A 22,917-nucleotide genomic window follows, 5' to 3' on the forward strand; every position below is an offset into this window, starting at 1 on the left:
CGCAGTCAGATTTTTAAGCATTAAAAGTACTGTCAGTACTACTAAAAGTACTCACAGTATGTTGAATGTAGGCATGTGCTTTACATTCTGTTAATCGAACAGGAAAAAAGAGAGGCAAATTGTTGTATACTGTGTTAACTTACATTTCATGTTAACACATTCAAATATTACACAAAATGGTTCCTTGTATTGCCTCTACATACTTACATTCCTATCTCCCAAACCTTTCTTTGCTGTATGTGTGTGTAAACGCATCTTTTTGAAGTTTGAAAAATATCGGTGCAGGTGCAGAACAGTTATTTACTGTAGATGTGATGTTTTGTGCATATCCAGTAGAAAGCCTTTGCCTCTTACAGTAAGAAACAGCTCTTCTCGGAATGAGTCTAGGGAAGGAGAGCGGTCAGGTTGCAAAAGTATCCGCCTGCTTGTGAAAGATGCAAGAAGATGCAACTTCATGGTGTGGGTTGGCAATCGTGGAGGTCTTTGTCTGTTTGGCCCTCTCTTTGTCACTATCTGACACACACACACACACACACACACACACATACACACACACACACACACACACACACACACACACACACACGATCCCAACCACAAAGTGGGACTGAATGAAACAGAGCTCTTTTTGGTGTAAAAATATGTTAAAAATGTAGATTAGGTTGTCAAATTTTGCTGTTAAAATCTGGTAACTCTTCACTGTCATGTGATCATACAGGACGTGATGCAACCGTGGATGAGCCCAAAGTAGAGGAGGCCGTCTGTCAATGACATCATAACTTTTAGTATCATTGCACTGTACACAGGTTGATTTGTGCTCAAAATTAGAGCTGAAAATGTTAGTTAATTAATTAATTTGTATATTGAAATTTTAAAATTAAACTATTTTGCTAATTTACTTGTTGATGTAAAAAAAAAAAAAAAACCTTTGCTCTGCAAATGCAAATATTGGCTGGTTTTGTTTTTTTCCCTTTCAGTGGAAGATTGTGACGGGCATAACAAAAATCTGATAAATCAAACAATAAATCAATGAATCAGGAAAATAATCAACAGATTATTAAATAATGAAAATCGCTAATTGGCGCCAAACATAAAAAATAAATAATGTATCCCATAGCAATGTATTTATTATCCTGCTCTATACAGCCAATAATTCCCACTTTACATTTGCAGTATATATCTTCTATCTATATCCTTTTACTTCAATGCGTGCTGCATTTAGTTTGTTTGGGGTAGTGTAAAGGCAACAAAAACTATAATAATCAAAAGGGTCTCATATATGTGGTTGGTCCAACGGTCAGTAAATAAATGAAGAAAAACTATTGAAAGCCTTCGGGTAGAGATGTGTGTGTGGAGGTGTGTCTTGGAGTATTGAGAGACATGACCTCCTGGTGCAGAGAGCGTAACAGTTCAATGGTGTAAACACACATTGGAACACAGGTAAGCTAACAACACACAACCCGCAGATGGACCGTCTCATGTTACATGCTGTTTAATAACCTCTCAGCTGCAGTTCATCATGTGTCATGTGACGCTTCCACCGTGGACTTATAGGTTTGCCGTGGGATCCATGATAACCCCAACAGTGAATCGATAATAATAATTATAATAAAAAGGATTGTGCATCAGCTTTTGATGTCTGTTATTTTGCATGCAGACACACAACATTTCGGGTACCAAGATGAAGAAAAAGCCACAAGTCACAGTTATTGACGTTACCACCTTCTACAGGAAGTGATGGCTTCCGGCTGCTGTGTGACACTTCATCGAAACACATTGTGCACGCAGCTTCCCCATATCACACACAAACACACACAGACACATCCACACACACAGAGCAGCAGGCAGGAGTCTGGCTGTCACACATTAGCATCATCATGTCGAGTGAAAGCGAGCCCACCAGCTCAGGAGACAATCTACTGCAAACACCTGAACAGGTATGGACTACGGTGCACTTGTGTGTGTTGATTTGTATGAATTATATTACATTTTTGTTTCATTTTTGGCTCTCTGACTGCCAGTTGCTAACCGCCTCGCCAACTGACGATGCTGTCAAATATATTCCATGAACTTCTTTTGTCCTCAAAGTGTTTTTCTCGATGGGTTTTGTGTTTTTCACGCTTTCAGCTGATCATTTTCTTTTCTTTATTGTGAAATACCCCCTCAAAAAAAAACTAAACTTATCAAACGAGCTACAACAGAGTTAAAATCACACAGAGACACTGAGTCATGTTTTCCAAATGGCTATTTCAAGATGCTGTGACTATGATTCATAACTGCCTTGGATCACAAGTATTTTATCACGGAAGATACAATACATAGAGCGTGTTCGTGTGACGGTCAACAAGCACACAGTCGGTTTGCTGCTATATGCAAGAATTATGGGAATTGTGTGGAAATGTGTGTGATATTACGGGGGTATTTCTATTTGTAGGATGGGTGATGGTTGACGAGTGATATGTCCTTTAAAGTAAATTCCCCTAGCTTGATATTAGGTGGCTTGTTGCTTCTCAGTCACTGTTATTATCAGCAAGAGAGGAAGTCCCTTACAGAGCAAGGCCTTATCAGCGATCAAAACCTAATGCTGCCTTTTCTATTTTTTGCAAGTGGAAGTATTTTAAGGTTTCTTGCATTATAAAGAGCTGAGATGATGAGAACGAGGTCCCCTTTAAATACCAGTTTCACTCAACAATGCACTTTGACACCATGACTCGACTCCCTGTGTTTTAAACACCTGTTACTGTCTGTCTTCCAGGAACATGGCTCATCAAGACTCCGACAGGTAAAACACATCAGCGTTGCTTTTCAAGAGGTGGTTTTTGTCTGTGTGTCTTACAGAAGAGGTATAATTGTCGCAGGGAAGGGTTGAGCAAAAGACCCTAATGACTGGCCTTTTATTTAAAAAGGGGGGGATGCATTTAAACTAGAGTGTGGTTTGGAAAATAGTCCACAGTAATGATTGGTAGGCAATGTTACGGTCCGAAGTGCTTTGTTCTGGCTGACGTAGTTTTTTTTCCGTATTTCTCTTCGTTAGTTGTCGCCTGGCCATGTACGTAAACTGGGGTTGACGAGGAAAACGAGAGAAAGGAGGGTAGGCCACACACCGTGACCTCCAACTCAAATGAAACCTCAGAATATCTTGAAATTGCTCGTTGCATCTGACAGAATGATGTAGAAAAGGTCCTGTTCTTCTCCGTTAGGATCTCAAGGAAGATGAAAACCCAGAAGAGAAGGCGCGGAGACACAAGGAGCTGGAGGTATCACCATCCTGTGCTGTACTTGTGCACTTGTTTTTTTGTTTCCCCGAATCGAGCTCACACTCTGTCTATTTCTGTTTCAAGCTGAAGCCTCTGTATAGAGAGCTGCTGTACACCATCGCTCACAAGATGGGTAAACCCTCATCGGCTGAGGTCTTCACGGATAGCCAGCTGCACCAGTATATTCAGGAGGTTGACACTTTGGCTTCACACGTTGCACATAACACCGCCGCCGTGCTGTTTGTATGACTGTTCACGCAGATTCTCTCGCTCCATGTGTCCTATCCACCAGACTTTCACAATGACGGAGTCAGAGCACAGCAGCCTGGCAGAGAGAGTGCAGAGCACGAAGGTGAGAAAAGGATGTCAGCGTGTTTGTTCCAACTGCTGCGCCTCCTCCGACCCCTAACATCTAACTGTAGCATTCATACCGAGCATCTTCACTTTCCGCCACCTTGTCATCTGCATGTTTGAGGCCTCAATAAGTGGCTGCCTGAGTACCAACGTGTCTAAATAACCGTCTGACCCTTACAGCCTCCAGCATACTGCCTCATGGCCACTGTAAAGGAAGCCAAGGAAATCCTGGGAAAAGACATCAGTGGTGAGGACGACCCCTGATTACTTTGGCGACACTGAAAAACAGGCGCTTCAAAGTTTTCACTTAGTCACAATTACATCAACATCTACTCAGTGGATCGGCACAACGTCGTGGTGCAGACGTTCATGGTTCCCTGATGATGTACCCCGATAACCTCAGTGACCCGCTGATTTCTCATCTAGCGCCACCCGATTTAAATATTTTGCTCCACGGCGAGATGTTGCGACAACCTTCAGATTGACTGCCAATGAGCTTTATAGCAGACATTCATGTTCCCCTGAGGATGACCTGCAGAACTAATGACGTTTACACATTTAGATGAAACCTTGTGTTCAGTGCTAACTAGCAAATGTTAGCATGCTAACATGTGAAACTAAAATGGGAGTAAAGATTGTACCTGCTAAGAATAATCATGTTAGCATTGTCCATGCTAGCATTTAGAATGTTGAAATTAGCGTATAGCACGTAAATTGTTACAAGATCCCATTTTGAAAGTGACTCTGGCGTTGAAATGTAAGCGCTTGAGATATTCCCGTAGCTGATTCTGTTGTGTGTTGAACAGGTTTCAGTGACCCGTACTGCCTGCTGACTGTAATGGAGGACGAGGAGGAGAGTCGAACCCGCCGGTCCAGAGCCAAACCCTCCAAATCTATTGTTAAGGAAGCAGTATCCAACGACAAAATCTACCAGTCAGACATAAAGAAGCAGACTCTGAACCCCATCTGGAACCAAACCTTCATCCTGTGAGTCTAAACGTGTGTGTTTGCTGTATGTCCAGTGAACCGGGTCAAAGTTTGATTTCCTCATCGTGTTTTTCTTTTTGGTTTTAGAGAGTTTGAAGACATCGCCGGTGCCAGTTTCCATCTTGAGATGTGGTGAGGAAAGCATATGTCATTTTTCTGCTTTGAAAGCTTGCTCTTCACTGCATGTGTCTTCATCGTGAACGAATTACTGAAGGTGGCCCCAAAACGTTGGGGCCACCCTGACCTTGACCTTCAAAATGTCAATCAAAGAGACACTCACAAAGCGGGACGAGACAAAAACATGAAAACTAACCACAAAGAAACAGAGCACATCTATAGAGAGACACAAGACAACTACAGAAAGGAACAAAACAGTCACGGGCAAAACAACTACAAAAGACCAAAACAATTACGAAGTGACACAATACAACTACAAAAACACACAAAATGACCACAATGTGACACAACGCAACTAAAAATAGACTCAAAACTACAGACAAACATAAAAAAAAATCTAAAAGAGACAAAACAATTGCAAACATTAGCAAAACCTCTACAGGTAAAACTACAAAACTACCAAACCAATTAGAAAGTGGTACAAAATAAAACTACAACAGAAGAAATGACAACAAATGGATTTAAAGAATACAAAGAGACAGAAAAAAAACAAGAAAAAGAGGCTGAATAACTATAAAACCCTCACGCTGTTTTCCCCGTTTCAGGGATAAGGACGAAGAGGTTTCACTCACTCAGAAACTGGAGGAGATCAAAACCAACTTTAGTAGTTTGAAAAGGTAGGAACTACACTGACACACATACAAACACACACACACACACACACACACACACACACACACACACACACACACACACACACACACACACACACACACACAGATAAGCAAGCGATGGAGGTCAACCTTTTCACTTGTGCCTGTTCAGGATGATCAAGGAGGCCAAAAAGGAGAAAGGCACAGATGACTTTTTGGGAAACGTGGTCATAAAACTACAGGTAGTAAACGCTCACATTTGTACATCTGCTTATATAATTGTCACGTTCTTCCCAGTCCAACGCTTCTTTGCAACCGTCTCACTTCAGGATCTCCACTGTACCGAAGACAACTGGTACAATCTGGAGCCCAGAACAGAGACGTATCCCAACCGCGGCCAGTGCCACCTGAACCTCAAGTTCATCCATAAAGAGGTAAAGAAAAAATGCATGACCGTCCTGCAGCGCTTTGTTGGTTTTACGCAAGTGTGTGGAACATTTAGGCATGAAAACATTTGATAGAATAAATGAAGAAAAATGCTGGTCTTTCATGGTGAACTGTGCACAACTGGAGGAGGAACTGGAACGTGTGGCCTCCAGTGAGGTTAATGACACCAGTGGTCAAGTGACAGATCCAGTCTGGAGCAATACTGAAGCTGTGTTTGTGTGTTTGGTGACAGAGAGACGGGACGCTGAGTGCCGGTCGCAGTGCGTACATCAACTACTGTGGGATTCTGCAGCAGTTTGTTCAGGCTTACATCTCCAAGCAGCAGGTAAAGGACGAGCACGCTCTTTCTTTTCCCAAATAATCCCATTCGAACCGCTCACTTTTCGTTCTCTCTTCTCAACCATCTCTTCCAGAGAGCCGCTCCGTGGAAAGGGGCTCTGTGCGGCGAGGCTCAGACTCTGCTGGAGCTCTACGCCACGCAGAATGACCTCTCACCTTTTCTCCAGGACCTCGCGTAAGCTCCACGTTTACCGCTTGCAGATTTATAACAGAATACGTGAGACTATGCCAGTGTTTACACCGAAACTTAAGACCAGTTTGTGAGCCCGACACACCGGGAAGAATAGAAAACGTCTAAACAGCAATGTCAACTGGCTTTATATTGCTTTTTACTATTCTATAATATAATTGATCAGCTTTCAGTTGTATTGTATGAGTCCTGCTGTCCAAATATATGCCATCATAGATAAAAACAAATTCAATAACTTAAAGCTACTAATGCTCCCCCGAAATGTTCCTAATGGCATTAGCAAAATTCCGGCGCTCCCGGAGAAAAACAGCTAATCAGAGCCGCAGGCCTTAATTGAGTGTTCACAAGTGGTGATTGACAGCTGCGTTAGAGACTCCCCCGGCTCTGATTGGCTGTTTTTCTGTGGGCAGAGTGGAATCTTGCAAATTATCATCAAGAGCACCGAAAGGAAACAGAGAAACAAGATCTTTTCACCGATTATTTGTCTCACGTCCTGCTGGCAGGATATACAGACAGTTTGAGCCAATATCACAAAACATTCTCGTCACTAAAGTTAAAAACTGCAGCTATAAGCTTCGGTTGTTGCTTTTTTTACACATTTGAGATGTTCTGCTTGATGTAAAGCACAATAAGAGAACGCAGTATAAATATATATAGAGATATCGTTCAAGTCCTGTGCATGTAGCGCTTCTCAGTACGTGTGTGGATGTGTGCACCTCGACAGGAAGTGGGTGGCGTACAGCAAGCTGTACCAGAGCCTGGAGGTGGACTCGTCTGTGCTGTTCCAGCAGCTGACCAGCGTAGAGTACCACTGGCATCAGCAGGAGCTGCCGTACCAGCAGGTATGAGCGCTCACTTCCCCGGACGAAGTAGCAAAGCACGTTCACTCAAGTAGTTTGATCCTGATCTTGATCCTGGAGAACAGAGCCTCCATTTTAAGGCTTTTTCTACAGCAGTTCAACAGTTCAGGGGCAAATATTGTATTCTCCTACATTTATTTGACATTTAGGATCCTTTTTACATTTTACTTGACTCCGATTAGTTCAAATATGACCTTGACCCTCATTAACATTACAAGAAGTGTACATGTTGCTGTTCATACATTTAGTATAACTTTTTGACAGCTCTTTCAAACCACACGTTCCCAGTTCCTTTCACTTAACCGTTAAAAAACACAAGAGAAACCAGGAGGTGATATGGAGGCAGACGAGAGGGTTCGATGAAGGTGTTGCACTCTGTTACCAGAAACAGGAACTCGGGGACTCTCTTCATGGCTTCCTGCAGTACGGACTGTGTCTGGTGGCCAAATACAGAGACATCTTCCCCCCGACTCCCAGCGCCACGCCCAAACTCCACACGTTGCTCAGGTACACGTGGTTTACGTTCAAGTTGTTGTAGTCGACATGACTGTCGGGATTAAATGCACAGATTCAGCAACGCGAGGGGATGTGCTTTTGCTCTCAGAATCTTGGTCCAGATCTGCAAGACTAAGGCGTTTCAGAAACTGAACCCAGCTCAGTTTGAGTTACACGACGAGGTCACCGATGCCTTACAGGTCAGTAACAACACTAACGAGACCATTACCATTGGTGGGCATTAGAAGTCTCTCATTACTCGTAATAATACGGCTTCTATATCAGACAGGCACACAGGAGTGGTTCACCATCAAAAAGGGTTTGCATCAGCCGATGACTAAGGTGAGGACACATCATGGAGGGCGATGTGGTCTCTTCATTGCATTTGAAGTCACTAAAGGTTGTGTTTGCGCAACAGGACCTGTCAGAGATCGTAAGCGCCCTCTCCAGGTTGATTGGGGAGGTGCAGGAAGACGTAAAACACAACAAGGTCACCTGGAATCGGGTGTTTGTCAGGTGAGTGGGGCACTTGGACTACTGGAAGTACCTGCGTTGACTTTTCTCCATCATGAGATGGATATTTTTTGACCCGGTGTGACTAATACGCATCGGTGATGGCTGCGTTCCATTCAGGTCGGCCAGTCCCAGGGTGCCAGTTTTCATGTGGCGGCTGGAGCGGCTCACTGGACCACTGAAATGGAACGAGGCCATCGTTAATCTTATTAGTTAACCTGTGCTTTTCCTGCCCTGGCACGTCACACTGTCACATTGGGGTTTTTGATGCATGAGAGAGCTTTGGGTATTTTAAAAATCTTCTTCCAAAAAAAAAAAAAACAAGCAAACCGAGTGTGTGAAGTGTCATTAATGTGCTTTTCTCTCATCGCTGTAGTGCCGTGCAAGTGGACGTGTTCACTGTCGTCTACAAGCAGCTTGACTCTCTGGTACGTGGTGGACGGAGCCGCCTGACTCCCTTCAATCGCCGCTCTTCTTGACAAACTCCCTTTCAGTCATTTGGTCTCTTCTCATATCCGCTCGCCTCCTTGTCTCTCCTCCACAGCTCGCAAAAGAAGTGAGGGAAACCTTATCCCTGATCGAGGGTCAGATGGAGCAGGCTCTCGCCAACAGCCTGTTCCCTGTGTACCTGAGCCTGCAGGCCATCCACAAAGAGAAGGCCTTCTTACAGAAGAGGTCAGCCATCATACTCGCACCCGAATCTAGAGCACTTATTCCCGACCTTTTTCTTTCCTGATAGCTATGACGGATATGATCAGCACCACTTGCACTGGCACCACCCGTCTGAACTTTTCTTCCCTGATCTCCTGCATCAGTGTGTTTTTTTTGGTCGTCTTGTACGGGACTCTGTCTCCACTTCTGTGGGCCCGTCTCCCTTTGGCCAGACGAAGCTGCCGGAGTTTCAAACCAGACAAACAATCAAAATGTCTGCCGTTCTCACTGTTGTTTCAGGGGATCGCTGATCCAGTTGACAAACTTTCAAGAGGGCTTCAGGGAGGCTCTGCCCTACTGGCTGAACCAGGCCTTCAGCACAACTCAGGACAGGGTGGAGAGGGCTGTGCAGGTGGACCAGGTAACACTCGGGATGTTGATGCTTTCTAATCATGATGAACATATAGTTTATTTGTCACACAAAATAGCCAAAGGGAGACAGAAAACAAAGACAAAGAGACTCAAAATGACTACAGGGAGACAAAAAACAGCTACAAAAAGGCCGAGAATAACTAAATGAGCCCCATAGTTTATTTCATCCACAGACAATATCCTCATGAAGTGTTCCTAACTCTCCCCTCAGCTCCAGCCCCTGCAGTCTGGCGCAGTGCCCATAAAACACAGCTCCTCGGCAGTGGACCTGGTGGCATGCATCCAACCCGTCTGCCAGCTGTGGGAGCAGCTGTCCTGGCCTGACCCCGAGGAGGCCTTCATGCTCATGGTCAAACTCACCGAGGTACAGCACGCAGCCCCCGCCGAGGTCCCTGATCACGCGCTAGTCCGGTCAGATCATCCAAACATTGGGCATCTTTTTCTTCTGTGTGCTTCCAGGACGTGTGCAAGATTGTGGTGAACTACTGTCACACCCTGAAGGAGAGGGTCAGGGTGCTGTCCGAGAACTCCGACCACGGCAGGGCCATCAACATGGTAAAAAGGGGCGGGCCAGGATGAAAAGAAAAAGAAACATTTTGCATGGTATGCTTGATACCCATCTCTAACCCTTCCCCTCTTCTCTCCGTAGTTGTGCGTGGTGGTGAATGACCTGGAGCACTTGAGGTCGGTGCTGAGCAAGCTTCCTACACAGCTGAACTGGGCAGGGCTCAGGGATCGGACCCAGACTGTGATCGGGGAGAGCCAGTTCCACAACACTCTGCCCTCGCAGCTGCAGCAGGCCCAGAGCGTCCTCGGCCGAGAGATTCGCTCCGCTTTAGACACGCTCGGGAAAAAGGTACAACGTTGAAAACGTGGCAACGAAAAGGTGATCTGGAGTAGAGAGAAACCCCTTCAAAATGTGACCTCTCCGATCTGCCTTCTTGTCTTCCTCTTCCCAGTTAAACACAGACATCGAGAGCCATGTCCGGAACATGTCCACCAGGCGGAGGATTCCTTCCAAGTCCACGGAGGATGTAGGCGGCCATCCCTGCCAGTGCAACACAAATAGAGACCCTTTGATGGATGCCTGATGTCCAGCCTCTTCTCTTTCCTCAGGCCGCAGACCCTCTGATGCGCTACCTGGAGAAGGAGCTGCACTATATGAACGAGAACCTGGTTCAAGAGAACTTCAACAGGTGCTCGGGCTACACGTGTCACAGTTCTGGCTTCAACCATGTTGAGTCAATCCAGCTTCTCCCTCAATCAATTCCCTCATTGTTCATTTTTATTGACTTTGAACCTTTCCTCGCCAGTCTCCTGACTCCTCTGTGGAATAACTCCGTGAAGATCCTCTACCAGGTGGCTACTCAGCATCCCCAGCAAGGAGGGCTCATGGTGTTCTGCCAGAGACTGCTCTACACGCTGCAGGTCGGTCTGGAGTTCACAGATTAACAATCTATATATCTTATTTCTCGAATCTGTGCAAAGACAACATGTTGCAAAAGCCTCATTGGACATTTTACGTCCGGTGTGTATTTCAGTGCCTGGAGCAGTGCTTCTCCGCTGAGGGAAACGGGCTCCCAACGGACACGCTCCACTCCGATGTGTACAAGGTGAGGAGCTGAAAGACCACATTTCAATCAGCCGTATATGTTTGTTGTATTAATTGAAAACTGTGTGGTATTATGCTTTTTTTCCTCTTGTGTCCAGGCTCTCAAAGCCCACCTGACCCACAACTCCCTGAGCAGCTGGCAGCTTATGGAGAAGTTCCTCGAGAGGAAAATATGGGAGCAGGTGAGAGATTCAAGACGCTTCTCCGGCTCCGATGGTTGTTCACCATTTCATGATGGTTGTTCACCATTTCTCCCCTATGTGTGCGAGACAGAACGTGAACAGCACGGAGAAGTACGGTGCAGTCACCCTCCTGGCGTCCTACAGCAGGTCAGACCAAAGGCTCAGAGTTGAGGTGTTGAACGCGGTCAACCTCCTACCAATGGACTCCAACGGTGAGACCCTGCAGATCCATTACAGGGCAGCGTGCATTGCTGTGCAACCTCTCCTGTAGAGGCCTAACGCTCTCGGTGCTTTTGCCAGGTCTCAGCGACCCGTTTGTGCAGCTGTGTCTGGAGCCGAGCCACACTTTTCCCGAGGTGGAGCCTCGCTGCACGCGCATCAAGAACTGCGATCTCAATCCACTTTTTGAGGAGACCTTTGAATTGTAAGCCGTCGGTCTCCGTGAGCGCGTACAGGTTGTCGTTGGGTTCTACCTCCCTCATCCCCTCACACCTTTTGCTCTCTGCTTCCCCCCACTTCAGTCTGGTGTCCCAGGGTCAGTGCCAGGCTCCGGGGGCTTGCCTGGTGCTGACGGTTCTGGACCACGACACCTTGACGACAGATGACTTTGAAGGCGAAGCTTTCCTGGCCCTCAAAGCCATACCGGGAGTCGCCGGGGAATGCAAAGGAGACGGACTCAGCTCACAGCCAGAAGCCGTCCCTGCTCAGATCCGACTGCCGCTCATGCATCCTAAACCTAATGGTACGCTCCCTCAGTGTGTTTAGACCACTGAAACAGGTTTTCATTTGATCAACCTCGTAACCAAACTTATTTAACGCCGCTTTTGACCCTTTCTGACCCCAGATGTGAGATAGTTGCAAAGACACAAGCTAATCTTGAACCTGTTTCTCATTTCCCAGAGGACAGCATTCTGACGTTACTGGAGTCCAGGAGAGGAGAGCGAGAGGCTCAGGCCTACGTGAAGAAGCGAAGACAGAGGGAGAAACAGTCCCGGGACGGGATTCAACCCTAACAAACACACGGACAACTCCTTCCTTCCAAAAATATACAATTTATTTTTTAATGATCTGTACCAAAAAAACAAAGAAATATCCACTCAGAAAGAAACACTGGTGTCGGATGAGTTATGTGCGTGTGTGTGTGGACAGTGTGCTCAGCGTGGGTTTACCAAAGACCATCACAGTGATCATGAACACTTTCACACCTGCATTTAAACCTCGTGTACTTCACACTTCCTGATGCTTGGTCTAATCAGTGCAAGAGATAAGTATGGCATCACCTAACTGTGTGTGTGTGTGTCAAAGTTTACTACAAATGTAAAAAAAAAAAATGTGACATTGATTTTAAAAAAAGTTTGAATGTCTGAGTTGACATGAAAAGCTTTTAAGTAAAAAAAAATTAAAATAATTTCAAAGACTACACAAGTTGACTGAATACATTTGATTGTGTTAACATGCTTTTCTCTTCCAGAATATTAGAGAAAACCTGAGAGTTTTAAAAGAGGCCATTTGTTGTAAATTTAAACATTTTTACTAGATTTTTAAATATGTCATTCAACAGTAATTGACCATGTTCAATTTATTTTGCTAGAGAAAAAAACAAGAAATGAAACAAGAAATGATAATTGTAACCGAGACGAGCGTTTCCAGCAGACTGGTATGGCGGCCCCTCTTTTGGCTGTCGCAATATAAGATCATTGTCTGGACGATGCTGAATATGCACTTTCAATGTTTTCAGTCTGACTTCTTGATTTTGTGAAAGCCGCTCATAACCCATAAATGCTGATCTGCCGTGTCATCCATCCATCTAGAACATTTTGAGATCTTTGATGTCACACAACTCAATTTGCCTCTTTTCTAAAATCATAACACAGTTGCTCATTGTGCCCTAAATAGGATGTAAACACACAGCAGAGTGCCACGGTGATATAGCCCGGCCACCGACCATTAAAACCACTGCAGTGTTACATTCATGTGTGTTATCACAAAGGATAATCATGTCATCCATCGATACTGGTTTACATCATTCTATACGGCATGCACAGTCAGCGGGCTTGCTCGAGTAGAACATAGCTTGTAATGTTTTGCTCCAAACTCTGGATTATTGTGGTTTAGGAGGACTGCGGTTAATAAGGACTAAGGAGTAACTGTCATGATTTCAGAAAAAAGAAAAAAGTTACGTAAAATATTTAGGAATGCCATTGACCCTTGTTGTAACAAAGTGCCAGCAAACATTTTTAAACCTCAAAAAATCCCACTGAAGCTATCTAGAAGCTCGATAACACTCTGGGAATATCCTTAAGGGTGAGCTTATACTTTCAAACGTATGAAAATATGATTCAGAACAATGTCTGTAAATGATTTATAGCTAGGGGTTGGAGGAGAGATAACACCAGATCTTGAAGTTGTTTTCACAAATCCAGAACAGGGTTAAAGAACAGTGTTGCTGGTCAAGAGCATTAGTAAAAAAAAAGGACTGGTATTCCGCAGGTTACCAATAGAAAAATTATTAATTCTAAATACCACATTAAGAGCTTTCACTTGGCGACCTGTCGTGTGCCGGTCATTCATCAGTAAACGTCATCTTAAAAATACAAAATACCAAATCAGCGCCTGTGTCGTCGCCACGATATAAAATGACCCCGACATGATTTTGAATGGCGGTAGAGATCCAAGGCTGGTGTCTGTGGAATCAGGATCGACTGGTTTGGAATCTGTGGGGGGTCCGAGTGGGTCGGGGGTCAGGAGAGCTGCGGCTCGGGGGTCTGTTCGGGGCAGAGCGGGCACTCTGTCGAGGCGGAGCAGCTCTCACACTGCAGTCCGTGGCCGCAGGACAGGGACACTGAGCCCGGCTCGCCACACGTCACACAGCACTGTCTCTGTTTCCTGTACACCACCTGGTGAAACACGCAGAGCGAGACATTTAGACCTCTTGACCTGGAGAACGCTGGACGATTTAGGGGGTCACGCACAAAGTAAAGTAAAAATAACAATCCAAGTCACTAACGACCAATGAATATATCAGCAACTTAAATGCAACACGTGGGTGCTCTGAAATGTAAGGTAAAAAAAAAAAAAATACATTATTGCTCAATAGATAATATAGAATATGTACCAATATACCCAAAAAAAACATAATGAGGGTGATCATGGGAGATTAAGGAGTTGTGGTGTATTAATTAGCTACCTAGCCACCATGCTAATGCAACACGTGGGTGCTCTGAAATTTAAGGTAAAAAAAATAAAAAATACATTATTGCTCTATAGATAATATACAATATGTACCAATATACCCAAAAAAAACATAATGAGGGTGATCATGGGAGATTAAGGAGTTGTGGTGTATTAGTTAGCTACCTAGCCACCATGCTATGGACGGACGGACGAGGAAACAATGGATTTCGGAACACTGCATGTAGAGACAGGAAATGCTCGGGTCTGGAGTGCGTCTGTAACGTTACCTGTTCCACAGCGTGTAAGCAGCTGCACAGCTGAGCCTGCAAACTGAGGACTGACTCCAAGGGCAGCCGGTGGAGCAGCTGGAGTTGATGCAGCGCTAGGTGGGGGTTGTCTCCGCTCCGTAGGCTCTCCAGCGCCTCCTGCAGGAGAGACGCCTGCCTCTGTGCCTCCTCCTCGGCCTGCCGGGCTCTCTCCGCCTCGGCGGTTAACCGCGCTGCGTGGGCTCGCGACTCCTCCGCGTCGGCTTTCAGCGCGGCCCACGACTGCAAGAGTGAATTGTTCCCAGTTAAATCGGAAAACTGTAAATCGGTTGTACCCCGGTCATTGAAACGCGTACCAACGCACGGAGGTGTAACACTTAACTGCACTGTCACAGACAAGTGTGCACACATAACCCCGCTACCTACCTACCTGAGCTGTGTGTCTCCAGCTGTGGCCCCACTGCTTCAGGGCCCTGTGAGCTTCCTCCAGCTCCTGCTTGAGCCTGGAGGTCTCTGCGCCGGGGCCAGAGGGCAGGAGGGTGGGGGGTGTACCAGGGGAACCCTGGCCCGATGGAAAGTGCTCCCAGATATTTGTGCTCATACCATTCAGACCTGCGAAGAAAAGAACCCCTGTAAGCAAAATCATACTCGCCCTCGCTACTCCTACGTCATCAAATGTAACTGCGCCAACCTAAAGAGCTGTGAGATGGTCCCAAGAAGGTGCTTTCTGATTGACCCGGTTGTGAAAGGTGACTGGAAAAAAACGGTGATGTGTGCGGCCTGATTGGGGGAGACGGCGACGGGGAGCTAAAAGGAGCAGAGCTGCTGAAGGAACCGGGGATGTTGACCGGGGCGGAGCTCTGAAACTGACTTCCTCCTGTAAATAGAGACAAATAATTAGGAGTTATGTTGACGCACAGGGTGAACACTGGGAAATGTTGCATTCATATTTTCATTCCCATGTCCTTTAAATACCCAGCATAACTCCCACACCGGGCAGAGCAGAGGTGCTCTCCAAGCTCCTCTCCAACACTGACACGCCAAAATCGTTCAGGTCCAGATCGTCCAGGGCTGACTCTATAAGACACACACACACACACACACACACACACACACAATAACTATTAGTCAGACTTTCAGTGATTTTAGATTTGCATTGTCGCAAATGTTTCTGTCCATCTTCACCTACCAACAACTGACTCCACAGTCTCACTGGTGGGGTAAAAGGGCAAGGCGTTGGCGTTCATGCCCGAGGAGATGCCGGATCCCGGGGGTCCGAGAGGGGCGGGGCTGGGCGGGGTGGCGGCCAGACTGGAAGGGATGCTGGAGGACAGACTCAGGGGGCTCCCCACGGGCAGAAACACTAACAAGTCCTAAAAGGAGGGTTAAATATTCAACGTGGTTTTTCGGCGTAATGAGTGTTGAATTGCAGCAGGACTATTGGCAACGAGCTGAAAGTATGCAGACCTTTTAGACAGCATCATTTTTTTTATAGAAAAGTTTGAGATTGGCGTTTTACCTGTTTGCTTTGTACTGTCGCAAATTCCCTGTTGCGCTGCTCGAGAGCAAAACTTCTTTGCTTCGCCTGAAACCACAAGCAATAGATGGAAATTCACGTTTGAACTTTGACATCATTTATGGGCTGAATTTTTCCTTCTCTGTCCTTTAACATGATCTCATTTCTCCGTCTGCCTTTCTCACCTGATCCTCCCTCTCGAACCCCGGTGCCCTGCCGTAACCGCCCTCCCCGGCCCAAGGAGACAGAGGCTCCGCTCTTTCACTCATTTCCTCGCACAGAGACAGAACACTACCCAGCAGGCCGTGCTCCGCCACGCACGACCCCGCAGGCGGGGAGAAGGGGTCCGAGACAGAACCCGGACCGTGCCCCATGTTGTGTCTGATGGGGCTTGAACACGCTTCTTGGACGGGAAGAGGGTCTGGAGGTCTGGGGGGTGGAGGGGAGCTTGGTGTGGGGAATGGTGGCTCCTCTGGAACAAAGGGCCCTGGAGTGGGAGGGGGGGGGGTTAAAAGCAAAGATATCAATCAAAATAGAACGGGGAGTTGAACAAAATGAATCATCAGACTTGAGAGGTGCTTAGAAACGCATCACGAGGACTTACTTTCAATGTGAGCAAAGGCACAGAAGGGCCCTCTGGGACAGCTGCCGCATTGCTGCATGTCATTACACTTGGTGGATTTATAAATCTGGGACAAACAGTGACAAGTCAACACACGTCTAAGTCAACACACGTCGAGGCACATCCTCCGCGACTTCTGGGGCTAAAACAACAACACAAACCTCTGGGTGGAACTGCTGTTCTGTTCTTGTGTGGCAATACTGACATCCCTCTGCTCCCTCACATTTACTGGGATCGCCCCACTCCTCACTCTGTTTCACGGCTGGACATGGCAACGCTCTGCGGCGGGCAAGGGCAAACAACACATTGTTTTTTGGGTTAAACCCATTCACAGTTGGGCCAAAACACCACCACAATGTTCTTAGGGAGCACCTGTATTTGTGTTTGTGCGGGCTGCGCCTCCTGTCTTTACTGTTGTGGTAGTACGGACACGCGTAGCCCTGGCGGCACAGGCGGGGGGGCTTCTTACATAGTTCAGTCTTGTAGTGGGACAGCACGTAGTTGTTATCTGCAGAGTTAAAACACAAGAAATGCAGAAGGAGACAATGAGGCGAACAGATTGTCAAGAGCCACCAGGTCAAGATAAGTGACAGTAAAACGGGGGGGTTAACGGCATTTAATGGGTTACTGGGGAAGATCATCTCAATTAATCATTACATTGTAATTTCATGCCCCAGAAAGGTTGCATCAACAGCTGTGAGCACGAGCGACTCTCTCTCAAGTTTCAAACTTGCGAGGCCACCGAGTATAAAGTGTGGAGCTGCTCCATGGAGGAATGGGACGCCCACAGAATGTTTGATTATTTCATATAAATATAAAAGAGCTTTATTCTACTAAAGTGTGAAACAGAAAATGTACCATGTACTGAGAACATTCCGACAGGGCGCTCTCAATGTCATCTTTAAAATCCTCTCTGAGTTCATCGTTTTGTTTCTCAAAACGTCCCGCACTTCACATTTATGACAACACACTTCAGTTTCTCATTTAGGAGAGAGTTGTTCATGTCTACTAATATTTTTAAGCTGTCTCAGACCACGGAAATCCAATGTATGATTTTTTTAAGTATGCCAGTCCTGCAATGCACCAGGAGGTGCCAACACAGAAGACTCCAGCAAAAACAACAAACAAACAAAAAGTTGATTCAAACTTTTGCATTCCTGGTGAATTAATTTGTAACACAAACGCCATAGTTTTACTGTTCTCAAGAGTATTAGATATCTTTGTCATTCTTAAGCACCAGATAAGCCTCCAAACTCATGGATCAGTTACTCAAACTCGACTCCCTGGATTATATTTCATGTGTCACCGTACCCATAAGCAACATAACACTGGGTATTTTCTCTCCCATGTGAGCGTTAGAGTGCTGCAACATAGATTTACCTTGCCAGCGTGGTTCCTCACTCAGTATCTTCTCGATGAGGGCTGTGCTGGCTGCCTGTCCCGACTGTCCGTCTCCTCCACCTCCCTCCGTGGGCCCCGAGCCTCCCTGAGACTCCATGACCTGCACTTCTCTGTGAAAACATGCAGCGTGAAGAGACTCTAAACAACTGAGCCACCAAACACACAAAAACAGAAACTGGAGGGAGGTCAAAGGTTGATTGGTTAAGCGGCAAAATTGAGTTATTTTGGTACCTGATGTCATAAACGGGGCTGCGCAGGTCATGTGATCCGTGGGCAAAGGCACAGTGGGAGCCGTTTTTGCTACAGTGGCCTTTTGCGTCCGTTTCATGAATACACGATCCCGTCTTGTAGTAGCGGAGGTGGTATCGTCGCTCTGTGTCACCGGCTGTCCGATGTAGAAATGGGCATCTGGGACACAAACATAAAGACACACATATCTTTTGAGGCAAATTACAGTACACAAACACAAAATAAAGTATGTTCTTACCAGAATTAGATTGTTTTTTTAAACAGAGTACAATTTTACTAGCTTAACTTTTCCTTCATTAAAGTCTATGGATAAAATTCTCAACTCTGTGAAATGGTAAAGAGGAATTGTTTCACATGTTCACTTAGCGATCCACCAAGTGGTTCATTAGCACATATTGAAGGCATCCCAGTTCCCCTCACACTAGATTTACATTCCCCTTGTCTGCATTTGTCACCAACAGGGTGTCAAACAGATCACAACGGACCTGCACAATCCACTCTGTGAGCATTCTCACACAAAGTGGGAGAAAAGCTTTGTTTCGATGCTCACTGCTCACATTGAAGACTGTCCTCCAACATGAAGTATAATTGAGGACAGGGTGCATCGTCAGTCACCCCTTCACAGTCTTTCCCCTCCCCAAACGGTCCTTTGACATGCAATTTCCCACCCAGTCTGGTGATTTACTCTAGCAATTGAGAGACTTAAATGTCAAAGCTGACAAATGTTAATGATGATACATAGACAATAACTTAGATAGCAGCCAGATTGAACAATTTAGAGGTAAACTGGCTTCCGCGAACCGCCAAAAGAGATTGTGAGATGAGGCTTTTAACGAAAGAGCAAGGAGTTCATCGTAATTTACGAAAAATTAAAGCAGTGAGTAATTCACCCAGACGTTTATCACTTTCATCTTCCCGTGTACTCTCATGCCACACACAAACTCAGCTTGTTTAAGCTAAATGCAACGCTCTATTGAGGGGCCTATCTTGATGAGCAAAACCGGTGTTGACGTGAAGTGGCCAGAGTACATCACACTCACTCATCTCCATCCAGGCAGGTGCCCGTCCCCTCGTCATATTTAGTGCAGTACACATCTGGGCTGTAGTTGAAGGTGCCGTCCCGCCTGCGGATGGGTCTGCGCCGCCGCTGGTTCAGGAAGTGCCAGTGAAAACAGGAAAAAGGCCTGTGTTGTGTACATTTGTGCTGTACGAACAGGGGGCACTGCTCAGTTCGGAACTCCTTCAGATATCTGTGGGGAGAGAAGAGCAACAAGAGCTTTAAAAAAATGAATATATTTTGAGAAAGTGTAACCACCTGTTAAAGTTTCTTGAGCAAGTAATAGTGTGTTAATATTGATTTACAGCACTCTATTCCCTAGATTAATAACATTTAGAGTGGTGATATATACAGTGATCCTATCTGTCTCACTCTTGTGAGAAACGTGTTTTCCTCAGAAAAGCTCACATGTAATGACACTAAACGCGCATGAATTGCATGCACATTCACACATTCAGAACCTAAAAGGCTGCTGTTGGCACACAGCTTTGTAAGAATGGCTACTCTCAGTGAGGACGTTCACGTTAGGCCTCTTTTCTCGAGACCTACTGCAGTTAATAAGCACACTATCGCCCAATAGGCCACGTCAAAGAATACAACGTCCATAACTCACTCACACACAAACACAATTTAGCTGGGGGCTTTTGGCGGTTGCAGCTACACGTGAGGTTGTGTACATTTGGCAAGCTAATCCAGCTAAACTAGCTACGTACGTGTAATGTTGAGGTTTCTCGGGCTGCACGTTCAACACGGTTGCGGGAGATGTCGAGCCCCCAGCGGGCGAAGACGAAGAGGACGAGGAGGGTGCCCCGGTCGTCGTCGCCGCCGAAGATGACGGGGGCTGGGCGTGTGTTTTGGACATTTTTAGCCGTTTGAAGCCTCACAACGAGAAGCTTGTTTTTAGCTTAGTGGCTAGCTATTCTTGCTAGCTTCTAAATCCGCATTCTGCAACGACGTGAGCTTGCGCAAGGCAGCCGGAAGTAGTAGCGAAAGACAACACGGAACTGTGGGGCATGGAGTCCTGGGTGTATACACAGACACACAAACACAGGAGTTTTTGGAGATCTCACAGACACGCAAGTGATACTATCAGTTACCGTGACAATTGATAACATACACATGGGTTGTAGACAACAGAATCATAGTGAAATAATAATGGAAAATGGTGGACAAACGTTACCACCATTAACTGGTACAAGGTCTAGTATTTATAAAAGGTTAAAGAAAAAACTAAGATCATCTCAATAAGATTATTCCGTCGATAATACTAAAACTGTATATATGCCTTATATATTTGACCAAACTGTGGTTTATAATTTCCTTTACGGTAATTGTTTTGGATTGTGAACCAATGAACGTGCGGTGTTTTACAACCATGACGTCACGACAAAGTACTTATACTCGGACTCGAGTCGCTTCCGTCACATATCGTTTCCAGCTAGGTTACCGTTTACACGCCACGGCGATTATCTCACAGCGACCCGACGGCCTAAAGGTAATTATCATAGCGGTTTGCTGTGTCGTTATTGTAACGTTGCGTGAAGTCGGCGTCGATAATGTGATGTGATGTATTTTTGCAGATTGGGGTCGTCTTCACGGTTATTGTTTGGCTAACGGGCTAACATGGCGGCATGCTAACGTTAGCTTTAGCTAGAAACGGAACAATGGATTATCTTTCAGTAAACGTTTTGACCTAAACGTCATATTTAGCTACTTGAAATGAAGCTAAACCCGGTAAAAGTGTTATAATTCTAGACTAAATCGAGATGTCATACACAGTGTAATGTTATGCTAATTATCTGCGAGCTAGCGGTAATGGTGCCCGAGCTGTCTCGAGGCAATGTCGACTGAGGGTGAAATGAGAAACTGATAAAATGGCGAGGTCGAGAAGGCTCGCTGGCTGAGCCGTTAACGTTTCTGGGACCAAGTGGTTGTTTTTGACTCTGCTGTTAACGGTGGCGGAGATCGTTGTAACGTTAATTAACCACGGCGACAATTACGTAAAACAACACACACGTTCTTAACTGATGTGTAACCACCGCCGACAATGTTTATTGTGTTTTTGTTACTACGGCCCTACTTGCTGTAGCATTGATTGTGGCGGTAGCGCTTAACGTAACCGGAACACCACGCCTCCCAGTGGCGCAACCTGGGGGAGGGGAACCGTATTAGCCTGTGTGCTAGGCGGGGCTAACTCCGTAGCTTGTTTAATGCCGAGCCATTACGGTTTGATACCGTTGCTTAGTTGACGAAAGTATTTGCGTCTCAATTTTTAATTCGACTGGTTGTGACATTTTTAGCAAGTAGGACGACATGGCACGTACCAAGCAGACAGCTCGTAAATCCACTGGAGGAAAGGCTCCAAGGAAGCAGCTCGCCACCAAGGCAGCCAGGAAGAGCGCCCCGTCCACGGGAGGAGTGAAGAAGCCCCATCGTTACCGGTAGGTTGTCGTAATGTTAGGTTGGAAACTCTGCTTTAGTAGTTTCATTCTGTCCAATGTTTGCGCTTGTGTTTTTGACGTCGGTGCTTGTTGTTAATATTGTGCTAACTTAATTTCTGTAGACCTGGAACTGTAGCTCTGAGGGAGATCCGTCGTTACCAGAAGTCCACAGAGTTGCTCATCCGCAAGCTGCCCTTCCAGCGCCTGGTGAGGGAAATCGCACAGGATTTCAAGACAGATCTGCGCTTCCAGAGTGCAGCTATTGGAGCTCTTCAGGTAAAAAACCTTGTCTCTGTGTATTTACTTGTGTCTGGGGTAGTTTCGCTGAACCTAAACATTTCTTCTCTCAACAGGAAGCCAGTGAGGCTTACCTCGTGGGTCTGTTTGAGGACACCAACCTGTGCGCCATCCACGCCAAACGTGTCACCATCATGCCCAAAGACATCCAGCTGGCTCGTAGGATAAGGGGAGAGAGGGCCTAAGCAGCGACATTGTGGCAAATTATCCTATTTATCGTACTTAACCATTTTTGTGGACATGTTATTTCTTGGGTATTTTTTTTTTTACAAGTTCTTTTGGATTTTGTATTTTAGATCGAGATCAATCATTCCGCAAGTCTGAGTACACTTAGGGTAGTTGGAAATGTTGTGCAGTAAGAGTATCTTGCCTAGTGTTCCATCATGGGGTTATTACTCCGGCCATCATATCACCCTTCACGCTCAATGTGGACATTGGGCTCCACCTGGGATGAGAGTTGTCGAAGGGATAAATTCTTCACATCTTCTTTGGGGAGGGGGTCCAGGGTCTCTTTGCCCGCCTACCACTCATCACAAAATGCCAGCATGTCCTGCTCAGCCAGTCTCACTGCAGTGTTGGGGTATTTGCTGTGACAGTTGATACTCTACACTGTGTGACTGGGAGCATGGCACCCCTCCCTGTATTTTTCTGGACTGCTTTTTACATGTTTTTCAACATAAACCTTGGCAGCTACATTTAATACTATTTATGAAAATGTTGTCGCGTGTCTTTCTATTAAAGGTCTTTATGAGTAGAAAGCCATGTGTTTTGTAGTTTAATTGAAACCTACTTCTGGGTATTTAGT

At 45.8% G+C, this 22,917-nt stretch overlaps 3 protein-coding genes across 3 annotated transcripts; 2 read left to right on the forward strand and 1 right to left on the reverse strand.

Moving 5' to 3' along the window:
* The first annotated feature begins 1,849 nt into the window (after nucleotides 1-1,849).
* Nucleotides 1,850-12,490, forward strand: unc13d (unc-13 homolog D (C. elegans)). The gene is made up of 34 exons (XM_068583321.1): nucleotides 1,850-1,937; nucleotides 2,756-2,782; nucleotides 3,035-3,091; nucleotides 3,201-3,257; nucleotides 3,342-3,449; nucleotides 3,550-3,609; nucleotides 3,792-3,858; nucleotides 4,418-4,598; nucleotides 4,686-4,730; nucleotides 5,321-5,392; nucleotides 5,541-5,610; nucleotides 5,698-5,802; nucleotides 6,048-6,140; nucleotides 6,229-6,329; nucleotides 7,069-7,186; nucleotides 7,590-7,711; nucleotides 7,809-7,899; nucleotides 7,985-8,041; nucleotides 8,118-8,215; nucleotides 8,589-8,640; nucleotides 8,757-8,887; nucleotides 9,164-9,284; nucleotides 9,507-9,659; nucleotides 9,755-9,850; nucleotides 9,945-10,151; nucleotides 10,255-10,329; nucleotides 10,412-10,491; nucleotides 10,609-10,723; nucleotides 10,837-10,908; nucleotides 11,006-11,089; nucleotides 11,181-11,301; nucleotides 11,390-11,513; nucleotides 11,611-11,831; nucleotides 11,990-12,490. Exons 1-34 carry the CDS (start codon nucleotides 1,878-1,880, stop codon nucleotides 12,100-12,102), a joined length of 3,354 nt encoding a protein of 1,117 aa, XP_068439422.1. The 5' UTR covers nucleotides 1,850-1,877; the 3' UTR covers nucleotides 12,103-12,490.
* On the reverse strand, nucleotides 12,122-21,076 carry unk (unk zinc finger). The gene is made up of 15 exons (XM_068583322.1): nucleotides 20,088-21,076; nucleotides 19,358-19,567; nucleotides 18,300-18,476; nucleotides 18,048-18,178; nucleotides 17,040-17,175; nucleotides 16,829-16,946; nucleotides 16,650-16,734; nucleotides 16,231-16,532; nucleotides 16,049-16,114; nucleotides 15,719-15,902; nucleotides 15,505-15,606; nucleotides 15,221-15,406; nucleotides 14,960-15,141; nucleotides 14,551-14,811; nucleotides 12,122-13,986 (listed from the first exon to the last, which is right to left on the reverse strand). The coding sequence occupies exons 1-15, from the start codon at nucleotides 20,234-20,236 to the stop codon at nucleotides 13,831-13,833; spliced, it is 2,445 nt and encodes an 814-aa protein (XP_068439423.1). The 5' UTR covers nucleotides 20,237-21,076; the 3' UTR covers nucleotides 12,122-13,830.
* On the forward strand, nucleotides 20,737-22,870 carry LOC137789606 (histone H3.3A). The gene is made up of 4 exons (XM_068583327.1): nucleotides 20,737-20,869; nucleotides 21,675-21,815; nucleotides 21,938-22,091; nucleotides 22,169-22,870. The coding sequence occupies exons 2-4, from the start codon at nucleotides 21,688-21,690 to the stop codon at nucleotides 22,295-22,297; spliced, it is 411 nt and encodes a 136-aa protein (XP_068439428.1). The 5' UTR covers nucleotides 20,737-20,869; nucleotides 21,675-21,687; the 3' UTR covers nucleotides 22,298-22,870.
* The last annotated feature ends 47 nt before the right edge of the window (nucleotides 22,871-22,917 follow it).

Source organism: Clinocottus analis, unplaced genomic scaffold (assembly GCF_023055335.1).
Source record: "Clinocottus analis isolate CAN_PGR_092001 unplaced genomic scaffold, fCliAna1.0.p SCAF_19, whole genome shotgun sequence".
NCBI classification, from domain to species: domain Eukaryota; kingdom Metazoa; phylum Chordata; class Actinopteri; order Perciformes; family Cottidae; genus Clinocottus; species Clinocottus analis.

What these genes read in the sequence shown, in the direction of transcription:
- LOC137789606 (XM_068583327.1), top strand. Translation starts at nt 21,688, where the DNA reads ATGGCACGTACCAAGCAGACAGCTCGTAAATCCACTGGAGGAAAGGCT. An exon ending in AAGAAGCCCCATCGTTACCG is followed by an intron (nt 21,816 to 21,937) that starts GTAGGTTGTCGT and finishes TAATTTCTGTAG; the next exon opens with ACCTGGAACTGTAGCTCTGA. An exon ending in CAGCTATTGGAGCTCTTCAG is followed by an intron (nt 22,092 to 22,168) that starts GTAAAAAACCTT and finishes TTCTCTCAACAG; the next exon opens with GAAGCCAGTGAGGCTTACCT.
- unc13d (XM_068583321.1), top strand. Translation starts at nt 1,878, where the DNA reads ATGTCGAGTGAAAGCGAGCCCACCAGCTCAGGAGACAATCTACTGCAA. An exon ending in GCTCATCAAGACTCCGACAG is followed by an intron (nt 2,783 to 3,034) that starts GTAAAACACATC and finishes TCTCTTCGTTAG; the next exon opens with TTGTCGCCTGGCCATGTACG. An exon ending in GGAGACACAAGGAGCTGGAG is followed by an intron (nt 3,258 to 3,341) that starts GTATCACCATCC and finishes TTCTGTTTCAAG; the next exon opens with CTGAAGCCTCTGTATAGAGA.
- unk (XM_068583322.1), bottom strand. Translation starts at nt 20,236, where the DNA reads ATGTCCAAAACACACGCCCAGCCCCCGTCATCTTCGGCGGCGACGACG. An exon ending in CGGTGTGGGAGTTATGCTGG is followed by an intron (nt 15,407 to 15,504) that starts GTATTTAAAGGA and finishes CTCTATTTACAG; the next exon opens with GAGGAAGTCAGTTTCAGAGC. An exon ending in ACCATCTCACAGCTCTTTAG is followed by an intron (nt 15,142 to 15,220) that starts GTTGGCGCAGTT and finishes TTTTCTTCGCAG; the next exon opens with GTCTGAATGGTATGAGCACA.